Consider the following 14,314-nt stretch of genomic DNA (forward strand, 5'->3'; position numbering starts at 1 on the left):
CTACCCCCCCCCCCTTTTCCCCCCCCCCCCCCCCCCCCCCCCCCCCCCCCCCCCCCCCCCCCCCACTGAGCGATTTTTTGGCCGGCGCGTTTTTCAAATTTTCGGGTGCAAAAAAAAAAAAAAAAAAAAAAAAAAAAAATTGTGCTCTGTACCCACCTATCCCCCCCCCCCCCCCACCCCCACTGAGCGACTTTTCGGCCGGCGCGATTTTCAAATTTTCGGGAGCAAAAAAAAAAAAAAAGTTGGGCCCCCTCCCCTAAGAAATCCTGGATCCGCGCCTGCATGTAATTACAATGGAAATAGATTTTAATGACTAACTACGGATTTGTAATGACTAACTATGAGAAGTTCAACTAGTTGGACCATGACGGCAATCCAATCATACACAAATTCAGTTCATACATTAGTTGTGTATGCCTTTACAATGTCTATGCTCCGGGCCTACTTTTGTCAATATTAAGAATAGTAGTAATAAGTCGCATGAAGACGCATCGTGATCCCGTGGGGGGGGGGGGGGGGGATTTCGTCACGGTAGGATGCATGTGGTGAATAAGTACATACATTGCAGGAAACTAGAAAAATAAAATATGCTATTTTGGTTACAAGGGCCTCAACTAATATAAACATTTGGAATTAATTGCAACTTATTTGCGACTGATATCGATCGCAATGATGTACATGAAAGAGAGGGGACTACAATCTTGCGAGTGATTAGAGGACTTACGATTGATTCGGACCAATCGCAACATTTTATAAAACAGGGCTCTTGATTGAATGCTTTGTTACTATATTCATGTAACTTTACAGAGGTAGGTTTCTATATCATACTACCCAAAAATCATTCCTCCATGGCAACCCTCTCTCTCTCTCTCTCTCTCTTTCCCTCTCTCTGTCTCTGTCTCTATCTCTCTCTCTCTCTCTATTTCCCTCCCTCCTGTCTCTCTCTCTCTCTCTCTCTCCCTCTCCCTTTACCCCCTCTTTTGTCTCTCTCTGTCTGTCTCCTTCTTCTTCCAGACCCTTTCTGCTGTTTTCCCGCTTTCTCTGTTTGTTACTCCCTCACTCATTTTTTTCTTCTACTGTTCTTATTTGTTTTTGTTTCTTTCTTTTTTTGTCTGTAATGTTTTTATTTATTCCGTAATTTCTCCAAAATTAAGTTGTGAATGGATGAAGTTTAACTAATTATTGTGCGAACCTTCATCTAACAAGCATTGCTTCAAAGTAGGTTCGTATTTCATTTCCTGTAACAAAATAATTTTGCATTCCAAGACACACAAAAACTGTCAGTGTCAATGATATTTCAATGCTAATTGTCTGTTACATCATTGCGTTTAATATCATCTGAGCTATAAAGCCAAGCAATCATGTGTTTTATGAAGAAGGAAAAAATGATCACGTGATTGGAGCTGAGCCTGTTGATCTCTTTTACCAATATCACCCCTTAACATGAGCAAAATAACGATAAAACAAAACGCACAGAAAACATAGCCCAAGAAGAATCCTCATATATTATATTATTTTCCTTTATATAGCTTCTCCTGAAGTGATCTCACAAAACTTATGATTTGTGATTTTTTTTGGTCTTTGTTTGTTGGTGTTTTGTTTTAGGGATTGTTTTTGTTGTTATATTATTGATTCGTTGTTTTTGTTGTTGTTTTGCTGTTGCTTTTGTTAAAGGGACAGTTGAGTTCTGTTTTCAGACCGCAAATGCCTTCAAAGTGCATGGTTATTGCTCTTATTCTTATCTGTGACATTTCTAGTGCCCTTTTAGAACCTAAAGTTGCTATGAAGGTAGTTTTAGACGCCAAAATGTGTGAAATTTCAGCCATCTTTGAACCGATTTTGATCAAACAACAATTGTATGTCCTTTCAAATTTGACACTCAGTTTTTCATTTTATCACGAACAATTATTTTGTGTAGAACCCTCTGCAACAGAACTCAATTATCCCTTTAACGTGCTATCTCCGGATTCTATCACTATTTACGCTGTTTGATAATTAAAGCGCATCAATGAAGCACTACCATCTCAAAGAATAATACTATTGGATTTGTATATCTGTCAAGCAAGAGTTAGTAACTAGTGCCTCTTTCAGTCAACACAATATCAAAGATATCACAGTAAGGCTATAACATTTTATTTCATGCATATATTTATTATAATACTTCAATATAGCCTCTCTCCAACAAATTGCAACTTGACTTCTTTTGACAATATCTTCATACACATTTATTGCTTGGCCATCCTAATGTTAATTGTGTGAAGTTTGAAGTTTGGATTTTTATTTATTCCACATTTTACATAGAAAATCAGTTTAGATCATTTTTTCTTTCTTTTTTAACAGGCGTATATTATTATAAGAGTAGATTTCACACAAGAAAACAAAAATAAAGATTTCAAATCAAATATAATGTACGGAAAATAAGTACGAAATTTCGAAATATGTAGAAATAACAGGCAAGGTAGAACAACGTGAAATGAGGGGAGCTTAAATAAAAGGCATAGTTTGTATTTGACTAGGCTCCCGTACTGAGTAACACAATATAGTAGTATTGTAGTAAGATTTCCTGCATTATGTGGGAATTTCATAAAGTTATGCTTATTTTTTATATTCATAAAATCCAAATTGCGATCCTGATGTATTACGTGAAACATAATTTAGCACGTCGTAATGTAATACATTTATTTCAGTATAATGAAGATTGCCATCAATATAATACCCGTTCCCACTCTAAATTCCATTTCCATTAGCACTCAATCAGTCAACTCTTATTGCATTTAAATCTACTGGTCCTCGGATATGGAATTCCCTCCCTTCTGATGTAATTTCCAGCATTAATATTACTTCATTTGAAACCAAACTCAAACGTTCAATAATAACTACCTATGCCAAATAAACATGTGATTTTATCTCTCCTCCCTACGTTTTCTTATTTCACCTTTTCCTATTTTCCCTTAGCTGTATGTTAAGTGCTTAGTGTTTTAATGTTTTTTTGTTTAAGTTTGCTTTGTATCTCATGTTTATTCTTTTGATATTTCATTATGTATTGGGTGCCCCAATACTCAAGCCTCGGCTTTTAGGGGCACCCTGATCATTTACAGTATATCAATAATGTTCATCCCTGCATGATTTGTATACTTGTTTTTATTTTAAATGGTTTAATAAAACGAATTGAAAATTGAAATGAATTTTGTAAGACGTGATATTTTCAAATGTTACATAGATATCGCGTTGAATAGAATCGCAGGGTACAAATAATAGCACCTGTCGCTTCAACATTTTACAAGTAATACAACCAATGAACTAAAACTAACTCATTTCCCGCGTTATCTTTGTAACGTTCGGAAAATCATTCGTGTACACACACAAACAAATACAACAGGATTTGACTGTTCTGTTACATAATTTGTATTTAAAAAAAAAAACATTGTTACTTTTCCACGAAGGACTTAAATTGTGATTAGCAAATAAGACATATCAAAACGTGTGAAGCAAATGTACATTTACTTGTACATACATTAGAGTTGTATCCTTGTAATGCATTTCATGTTTTACAAAAAGACGAATTTAAAAAAGGTTTGTTTACAAATATTGTGGTGAAGGCACAGCAAATGATGATTTCTCAGGTTATTTAAGCTGAAAGTACACTCTTTGACTAATGATACATAAATGGCACCGGTAGAGGTTATTAAAGATGAAGTTGAGTTCTGGCCATGCGATAGCATTGTGAAAGAAACGATGTGGAACCGACCAGAAAAGGTTGATCATCTAGCATATAAGAATTTGTGTGTATTGCAAGGTTCTGGAATCATCAAAATGATAAGAAATTTGGCCAAGTCTTGGTAAAGTTACAAACACTTGCACAGAAAGATGTATATGGGACTACACGAACACGTAGCGTAAAAAGCCGCCCCCCCCCCCCCCGATTTTTACGATGTTACATGCATATTTAGAATATGATGGCATTTGAAGAGCCATGCTTTTCAGGGAACATGTCTTAACTGATGTTCTTCCATACTTGCATAATAAGAATGAGTAATGCTCACAAATTATTTTTCACCTCTTCCCAGAACTCAACCTTCTCTTTAAATTGGATTCAATGGAAGAAGTCAACTTTGACTGAACGCCCAAAATACATCCAACAACAACTGTACATAGGGAGCAGTAGAGAAATACAGTTTACATCGCCAGAATGTTTGTAGTTGAGTGGCTGAACGAATGTCACCAACAATGTTAGACAAGCTCTCCTTTAATAAGTACCAGTGGCGTAGCTGCAATGGGGCACATGGGGGCATGTATCTCCCCCAATCGGAAGGCAAATATAATTATGTATATGTAATATGTATAAGCACAGAGGAACAGATAAACATATATAAAAGAGAAGAGAGAAAAGGAAAATGGAGAGGAAACAAATTGATAAGACCTTACTAATTAGTGGCATTTAAAATTCCCGTTTAATTTGCTGAGCATGACCGACCGGTGCCCCCAAGATATCAGTGCCCCTCCACTGTGCGGACGCACGTAATGCCTCTGATCAGTTCGTCCAACGAAACACAACCTACATCCTCATGGTGTCCACATTGTTCATGTTGATGAAGATGGAAAAGAAGTCCATGATCTGCATCTCACGAAGTGAAAATATCCAGCATATCCTCTGTGATGTAGTTCCTCAAACACTCCACAGAATATTTCCATAGATGCTCCTGCTTCCAGCGGTCACTGGTGGAGAAGGAGAAACCAGTTAATAGGGAACCATTTTATTAAAGTGATTCGGTAACAGATTCTGAAACAAAATCCTGGATTTAGCTCATGCTGCTATCATAATTATAAACATTTAGGTCAGTCAGGAATCCCATGACTTTTACAAGCCGATCGCCTGTCTGATTATCAAGATATTTATGATTGAAAATCGAAATTTCTTTTTTCGTTTTCCTATTGGGTCTATTGGGGAAAATGAGTATGGTAAAACAGGTCACTCAACTATTTTTGCTTTTTTGAGGCACTTCATGATCAATTTGAAGCGCAATTTGTTTAGGGCTTCAATATCACACCATAATCATAGACACTGATAACACGTACGTAGGACTATGCATCTCAGATTTAACATTGTTAACGATGCCTTTAATAATAATGAAAATGAAAATATCACTGGCCTCTTATATAGCGCTCATATCCATCAACCAGTGAGGTGCATGGCGCTTGGACATTATTATCCTGGTTATATTAAGGAGCCGCAAAGGTAACTAGGGCTCAAGCATGTCAGGTACCCATTTATACACCCGGGCGAAGAGTGGAAAATCTAGATGAATGTCTGGACAAAGGGCCTTATTGATGGGCAGGGATTTGACCTTGTACCTTGTTCTCTACAATCCGGTGCCATTATCAATAATTAGACCACAACACCTGGGACCCGTTTCACATAGCTCTTTTCAATGACAAATGACACACATCAGTGATAAATATGCTGATAACCAATCAGAAGCAAGGATTTCAGTAGCCAATAAAAAAAAACTTCCATTTGTCACTGATGACAAGTTTTGTGAAATGGGGCCCTGTTCATTACGCATGGAAACCACTTCTTAAATGTCTTGGTTCATATTATTCCACGCACATAATTGATATTGATTCATTTAAGTCAAAAAAACATGTCTATTTCATTCGCATAGAGTTAGTGATCTCATAATATTATTAGTTTTAATTCATAACTCTCTTATTATTGGTCCGATTGGATCCAGACTTTCGCCATTATATTTCTCCTACTTTGTACATCGATACAAAATGATCTCATTACAAAGGTTTGTTGCCCTTTAATTTCTGAATACTCGCTACATGTCAATGGGGAGCCTTACCGCGGTAGTGACGTCAGACTGTGTGGTTTCGAGTTTTCGAAGTAGAGGGCAGTCTTGCCATCGTATGTCGGGTTGGCAGCAGCGTGAAGGGTAGTCAGTGCACCCTTAAAAGGATTACGTAAGAAATCTAGCGGGACGAAATTACAGAACATCGAAATATGGAAGTTGAAAATCTGTCAATGCTAAATCTTCTTCTTTATTCTGTAAAGTGTTTACACACTGTATTCCCTGCACATATATGGTATCCTAAGTGGATTATTGTACTGTTAAAATCTCAAATCGAACTATGCTTGCTCGTGGCTTGTGTAACATTACTTTTTGTGAACCATTTTGTATTGTATGATTTTTGTATGTGAATGAAAGAACGTTAAAGAGACAATTTAATTCGGAGCAATGGATGCCGCATATACTTACAATCATATTAATACATTATATTCAAATATATACCCACATCTATATTCAAATTTATCTTGCAACGCCCCATTAGTAAGAAAGAGATGGAGAGAGAGAGGGGGGTGGGGATAAAAGCTAGATTTAGTTAAATGAATTAAATTGTTAAAACTTTAATCCTAACAAAATCCTATGAAATTTAGGATGCTGGTGGGGCGTTGCCTGAAACTGGAGTTGCAATCGATTGCAAATATCAGTTGCAAATTTTGCGACTTGCAATCAATCTTGCAACGCCCCATTATACTTATACACATACACATACTTTATCAGGCAACACAAATGAGCTATCACTTGAAAATTGAGCCAGTTCATAGTTGCAGTCTGAGCATGAGCAGATAAAGGTCATTGCATACCAAATTGTGAAATACACGGAGACGAAATACTGGATACGTGCTCATGAAAGTTATGTAATCATTATTCATTTATGCACAAGCACTGCCCCCATGATACACATGTGGGAGTATTCTTTGAAAAGGGGGAAACAAAGGCTATTTATGTACCACCTCCATCGCTATAGGAGTATTTTTTCAAACTGTACAAAGTGGGAACTCTTCATATTTTGAAGATCTGTGGATATTCGAGGTCATTTGAGACATGTGAACTGGTCTATTGGACAACCAAACTTACGTGTAGACATGCCCAGTCTGGCAAACAAGCTGGTCATCGTTGGAATTCGCTGTCCCTCTCTCTTTACAAGCTCTGTCTCCACGATACCTGGGTGCACGGAAAAGATTCCAATTCCAGATCCTTCCAGGCGTCTCTCCAAAGCGAGCATCTGCATGATCTGGGGAGTGTTTCACAAAGACTAAGATCGACTTTAAGTTGGACTTAACTATGGCAGGCCATTCATGCAATTGATTGCTCTCACCATTACGATCGTTAGATTTAAAAAGAAATCCTTCAATAATGAATTTTCAAACAATGTAAATTCTGTAAGATTTGTGACCACGATACGTACATCCCTTGAGAGACCATTATCATCAAAATCACCATCATCATAACAAATAACGACAACATCTCCATCAGCGTGATCATCATAATTTGTGTCGTCATCATCGTGATCTACCCCGCGCATCCTTATCACTAACCTGATACAGTTGTTTTTTAATTATACATGCATAGAATAGATTGTAGTTTTGTTCTCAGAATTGGTCCCATGTACATTCCCTCCATTCAATCTTGCAACTTGATATGCCATGGAAGCGATAAGTATGATATGAGCTTTTGAACCATTAATTGTCACGATTGTTGCAAGGAAAAAGAATTTCGATATAATTCAGTCTGTATCGTCGCCGTAATCTAATCCTTGTATCTTTGTACCTTAATTGTATACAAATATTTATAACAAAAAACGCTAACCTGATACAACTTGGTATTTGAGTAAATGGTAGTTTTGTTCTCATTTGTTCCCTGTATATCCTCTTCATTCCATCTTGCGAATCGATACGCCAGAGAAGCGACGAGAACGACGCGACTATTAGGTCCAGAGCTCTTCAACACCGGAAGTAATTGCAGAATCAACAGGAAGTGGGACAGGTAATTGACCTGGAAGTGAATCTCGAGTCCATCCACGCTCGGTTCTTTTCAAAGGAAAAAAAGGATAAAGAACTCGTTACATATAAACAGTGTAGGTCGGTGTATCAACATGTTAGGGAATCATTGATACGGTGCACCGGAAGTAATTGCAGAATCAACGGGAAGTGGGAGTGATAATTGACATGGAAGTGAATCTCGAGCCCATCCACGCTCGGTTCTTTTCAAATGAAAACAAGATAAAGAAATTGTTACATAGAAAAAGTGCAGGTCGGTTGGTATATCCAAATGTTAGGGAATCTTTGATACTGTAGTTGTAAATAACGGTGTAATTGCGTATACACAAATTTTAGTGGTGGATATTTTATCTGACTGCTAAGAAAGCATAAATGCTTGTTAGTAAGCAACCAGAGGACCGACGCACAGTGGGCCAGGGAGGAACCAAAGTGCGCCAAAACTAAGTTTGGGTGATTTTTTTTTTTCAATTTTTTTCTTGCCCAGTTGAAAGGTAATACATAGAGGAATACCTCAGTGAAATATCTAATTCCGTTATGCACAATAAGGGTATAAATTTACTACTTCAAACAGCAAAATCCTACATATTCACAGTTTTAGTGCAAAAGTGACTTATTTTATAAATCTTTCAATTCAACATGAAGTTTTTAAGTTATTGATATGAAATTGCTCTCACATATTCCTGATAGTTCATTTCGTTGAATGAATGGGTTAAAATTAATAGAAACACAATCTTCATGATATATTATAGGGTAATTCACTGAAAAATGGACTAATTATCCATGCTTTTTATAAATCCAGAAGAAATGTTTAGATCTCCACAGTGTACCGCTTAAATTTTAATACCACCATTTCCTCTGATGTCTAAGCTTTAGGTTGATACCAAATTTGGCTGCCCGATCTTGCCCGTTGTTATGTTAGAGCCGATTTCCCTTGCCACATTGCCCCGAAAAATGTGGGTTTTGGGGGTCCGCGGCTGAATCATGAAGGATTCGTGGTCATAAATCACGGCGCGAGGGGGCGCGTGACACTTATTCTGACACCGCGGACCGAAATAAACACATTTTCGGGGCAATGTTGCAAGGAAAACGGCTCTAACATAATAACGGGAAGAATCGGGCAGCCAAATCTGGTATCAACTTAAAGCTTAGACATCAGAGAAAATGTTGGTAATAAAATTTTAGCGTAAATCCCTGGAAATCCAAACATTTCCTCTGGATTTATAAAAAATAAATCCCCAAACATGAGTTTTGGCGCACTTTGGTTCCTCCCTGGCCCACTGTGCGACGGATTTTGGTCCAATTCGAGGGACCTGGTAATGAGGATTAATGCCTTTGATACCAAAAGGCACTAGCGCATCGACTTGGTTTCGAACCCGGGTCACCGGATTACCGGGCCGATTACGAAACCACTGCTCTACCAACTGAGCTGTCGCACATCCATACATAGGGTGCGTTTATTGACCAAATTTTTGGAGAGAATCAGGTTTCTCAAACGTCTTTTAGGCCAATTTAGAAGGTGATAAACGCAAAGCCTTTTTTAAAGGTCTTTAGATATATATCTAAAGACTTCCCGTTATTATGTTAGAGCCGTTTTCCTTGCCACATTGCCCCGAAAAATGTGGGTTTTGGGGGTCCGCGGCTGAATCATGAAGGATTCGTGGTCATAAATCACGGCGCGAGGGGGCGCGTGACACTTATTCTGACACCGCGGACCGAAATAAACACATTTTCGGGGCAATGTTGCAAGGAAAACGGCTCTAACATAATAACGGGAAGAATCGGGCAGCCAAATCTGGTATCAACTTAAAGCTTAGACATCAGAGAAAATGTTGGTAATAAAATTTTAGCGTAAATCCCTGGAAATCCAAACATTTCCTCTGGATTTATAAAAAATAAATCCCCAAACATGAGTTTTGGCGCACTTTGGTTCCTCCCTGGCCCACTGTGCGACGGATTTTGGTCCAATTCGAGGGACCTGGTAATGAGGATTAATGCCTTTGATACCAAAAGGCACTAGCGCATCGACTTGGTTTCGAACCCGGGTCACCGGATTACCGGGCCGATTACGAAACCACTGCTCTACCAACTGAGCTGTCGCACATCCATACATAGGGTGCGTTTATTGACCAAATTTTTGGAGAGAATCAGGTTTCTCAAACGTCTTTTAGGCCAATTTAGAAGGTGATAAACGCAAAGCCTTTTTTAAAGGTCTTTAGATATATATCTAAAGACGCAAAAAGGTGTGTTTTGAATGTGACATACAGCCAGAATCACGTTTCTGAGAGATGATAAACGCAAAGCTGTTTTGAACCCCACATACAAATCGGACCTTCCCAGGTTAATTTCCGGTTCGGAGGCTATCCCGCCATGTGTTGTGTACAAGCATGTGTGTGTAGTTGACCTCCGAGAAACTGTCTGCTTCCCGGGTCCAACGGCGCAAAACAGCTGCGCAGAAACAAGGCCTTTATTTTGAATCGTGAAGAGACGATAAACGCGACATCCCGCAAATCACTTTCGTATAGTGGGGTTCGATAGTGGGGTATGATAGTATAGGGTACGATATGTACATATCTAATTGAAAGACCTAATAAACGCACCAGTTTGACTCCCAATTAACCCCCGACAAACCCACCCTACCCCTCACCCTCGAGAAAACTCTTATTATCTCAAGATTACATTTGAGAAGAAAAAAAAAACACCCTGTCGTATTGCTAATAGAAGTCATATTCGCATTACGTATTATGACATAATACTATTATGTTCGACCATTTTATAGGGGACTCACCAAAGCGACCGAAACAAATTATTTGTGGAACTCTTTACAATCATGCTGAGCATTGAAGAATCACCTCAAAATGATTCATTCTTCATGAGTTATATTAAAGCAACAAAAAGAAAAAAAGATAGCCACGATGCTCCCGAATAGACCTTGTCTGAGGCTTTTGATAAATTTACTATGAAAAAGTTAAGCAGAGAAATTGCATAATTTATCGTTATCATGATGTTAGGAAAACTATTAGTGTAGTACGAATAAATATACCTTACCATCAGGTCCGTAGGCCATGCCAGCATTACATACCAGAGCATGCAAGGGTAATCCTCTGGCTTTGAATGACTCTGCAAAGTTCGTTGTACTCGCTAGTGACCCGAGGTCAAGGTTCATGTATACAAGGTCAAGTTCTTCGACCTGATCGGTGTAATATAAAGTTGAACGAGATCAATTTTGAAGTACAACATGTTACCTGCAATTAGTGTAGGTTTTGTCTGAAAATGTGAATATTTACAACCATAATTGCATAAATGGACAGCTTAAAATTGTGACTTTCTGTCGTAAAAGACAAAACACGAGTCATGGGGAAATTTAGTCAAAAAAGCTAATCCTAATTTTGTATTAAAGGATTTCTTCCTTTCCTCACTGAAAAGGAACGTGTTTGTGGGGGGGGGGGGGGGAGACTAGCTAACACATATGAAAGTGTATACAAATAGGAATGGAGTAGAATTAAAGTCACAAAAACTGCTAACAAGCTAGTTAAACATGGTTATCAAAAATACGGTTTAAACAAAAGTGTTAAATTCTCGTTAGGCTCAATAATGCACCAATATTTTATTCTTACATCAAATAATCGTTTATTTCCATCATAAAATCAAATTAAACATATCATTACCTAAAATAGTTGAAATGTAGGAAGGAGGGGAAATTCCCTAAAAGCACGGGGCTTGTGGGGGGGGGGGGGGGTCGCCATAACAAAACGGAATGGATCAAAATATTATTTAATAATTTTCATCAACATAATTGATATTGATAATAATTGCATTGATTGTGTTATTTTTTTGTGTAGAAAATGTCATCCATCCTGATGATACGCATACCTGACTTTTCACTTTTGACCTTCCTTTTACTTCCTGCTCCTCATTATGTTCTTGTTTCATCCGATCGATTGCCTACATGAAAACAACAACTACGGGGCTAATAAAAGAATCGCATATTTGACAATAAGAGCTTGTTTTTATGAGATTTTCTACTACACATAGAAGATGAAATAATCCGTTGAAGATCTTTATGTCATTGATCCATATAATAGTGCCCTGCCAGAATCGGTCCTGCTTCAGTTGCTTTTCTTCAAAATCTTTGCTTAATACACATTTCTCTTTTTACCAGCGTTACATGGACACCATATTCATATAACATTACATAAACTTTGGTTTCATAATATTGGATAACCATAAAGCTTGATCCTTATGAAGATAGTTGGCTATGCTTGTTATGCTAAACTCAATTTGAGCAAAAATTGTTACAGTTAATAGGAAACATAATTTGTCTTACTTCTAGTATGTCACAAACGTTGCCCAAACTTTCTGGACGGACCCCCATAATATACTTACCCCAAGAGCTTTTGTCTCCGATCTGCAGGCCAGTATCACCTTAGCTCCCATTTGAGCCAGGGATTTCGCTGTCTCATAACCAATTCCTGAACAAAGAATAAAAGCAATAGGAGAAATGCATTTTATATCGTTAGAAACCAACTCCTCACTATTGTGAAGATTGCTTCATCTGTTAAGAAACTTCTGAAGTCCCATTTTATGTTGTTAAAGGACATTGGATTGTATTAACCTTTTTCTAAGTGATGTTATTGTTTAAAATGAACCAGTAACATCGTTGAAGGTTGATGAAAAAACTGCTAATTTGTGTATGAAATGTTACTTATTTTATTCCTTTTATTGTTATAACCCTCTAACATGCACAAGAATCCTGAAAAAATTTCTTAAACCACAAAGATATGTATGGTTTTCTGTAAAAGCGTCAATGTTCAACCTCCTCTAACAGTACATTCTCCTAACCAATTTCCGAATGTTGCCAACCGTTTTACGTGAAAATAAGACATATAAAACAGGCTTGTGAAAATCTGTAATGTTGAAATAGTATATAGAGCCAACTCATTGCTTTGTGACGATTTACATTCACCTCAAATTTAATTATATTATAATTATGTTATCGGGAGAATCTAGGAATCGATCAGATCAGTTTTCCCAATTTTTTTTATTACTTATGGTCTGTTTCCACTAAGAATTCCAGATAATCTTTAACTGTACAATTAGCATTACCGTCATAGCTACCTTAGCACCATTTCATCCCAACTGAACTATGTTACCAAGTCCCTTTAAGCGACCCAATCATGTGGACGTCACCCGATGGAATTTTATAACATTAAGATAATGAGTTACGCAATCCGAACATGATATCTATTGGACATGAAATAAGATATCTGAATGCCCTTGTTTTTTGTTGTTGATAGTTGCGATCATGAAAATATTACACAACAAGAAGAAAGAAATATTGCTAAAGATGAGTAATCAAACCTGCATTGGCTCCTGTCACAATGATAACTTTCCCTTTCAGATCCACCTCGGGAAGGTCTGGCTGGGAGCTGAGACTGGAACCCATGTTGGGTTGGGTTAGGTTAGAGTCAGCATTCCTGGGAAAAATAGTCAATGCAAAACCTCAGTATGACATTCTATCTCATTGCGTAACACAGTAACGGTTCTAGAGGGGTGCTTAATTGGGGCTAATGCACCTCCTTCCTCCCCCAAAAATGATTAAAGAAATGAGCTCCCCTTCCAACGAAAAATATAGATTATAAATGTATGTTGGCGCTGCACATGTAAATTATGAATTCAAGCCCCCTAATATATATATTTATATATGTATTCTTTTAATAATACTACTGAACATAAAGGCTCATAAGGATCCAGGAAGGGTCAAACCAACTCCCCCGTAATACATAGTCTTAAAAAGGAAAAGGGGAAATGGAGAACATTTAGAAAAAGGCGAATAGGATTTCCTAAATCGAAGGACGCCTCCCCCTCCCCCCCCCCCCCCCCCCCCTCTTTCTGACAATCTTGCATGGATTGATCCGCCCTAACCACCGCATTCGGATGTGCCTGACAAGAAGGTGACAGTGGTAAAAAAACAATTTGTAACTACCTGCCAGCAACATTATTCCATATTGCATTTCGTCAGACTCGCTATAAATTACAAATTGTGAAACTGCACTTAAAGAGAAAGTTGAGTTCTGGGAAAGGTAAACATATCATTTGTGAACGTTTCGGGTTTTTTTTATGTTAGTGTGGAAGAGCATCATAGTAAAAATCATCTCTTGAAAATATCTCATATTCAAAATGGCCTTTAACAGGTAAAATTTGTTAACCACAATCTCAAGTCACAGTGTAGTCCCGCGTACACATATCTGTGTACAAAGCATGGGATCTTTAGCAAAACTGGGCAGTTATTATCTTATCATAGTTAACACGAATACATATCTGCTAAACGATCAGCCTTTTCCAAATCACTTCCATACAGTTTCTTTCACAATGCAATCGAATGACCAGAACTTTATCTGTATATCCCTTATCGGTCGTCCGACAATTTTCTTTTATCCCGGTTTTCATATACCACCAACCGTATAGAGT

General features: G+C 37.8%; 1 protein-coding gene across 1 annotated transcript; it reads right to left on the reverse strand.

Annotated features, from left to right (window-relative positions):
- Nucleotides 1-4,030: 4,030 nt before the first annotated feature.
- Nucleotides 4,031-13,529, reverse strand: LOC763589 (retinol dehydrogenase 12). Its single transcript, XM_030993522.1, has 8 exons — nt 13,205-13,529; nt 12,230-12,315; nt 11,717-11,788; nt 10,892-11,033; nt 7,656-7,876; nt 6,924-7,080; nt 5,847-5,973; nt 4,031-4,716 (listed from the first exon to the last, which is right to left on the reverse strand). Exons 1-8 carry the CDS (start codon nt 13,287-13,289, stop codon nt 4,623-4,625), a joined length of 984 nt encoding a protein of 327 aa, XP_030849382.1. The 5' UTR covers nt 13,290-13,529; the 3' UTR covers nt 4,031-4,622.
- Nucleotides 13,530-14,314: the final 785 nt, after the last annotated feature.

Source organism: Strongylocentrotus purpuratus, unplaced genomic scaffold, assembly GCF_000002235.5.
Source record: "Strongylocentrotus purpuratus isolate Spur 01 unplaced genomic scaffold, Spur_5.0 spur5_scaffold_20, whole genome shotgun sequence".
Classification (NCBI taxonomy): domain Eukaryota; kingdom Metazoa; phylum Echinodermata; class Echinoidea; order Camarodonta; family Strongylocentrotidae; genus Strongylocentrotus; species Strongylocentrotus purpuratus.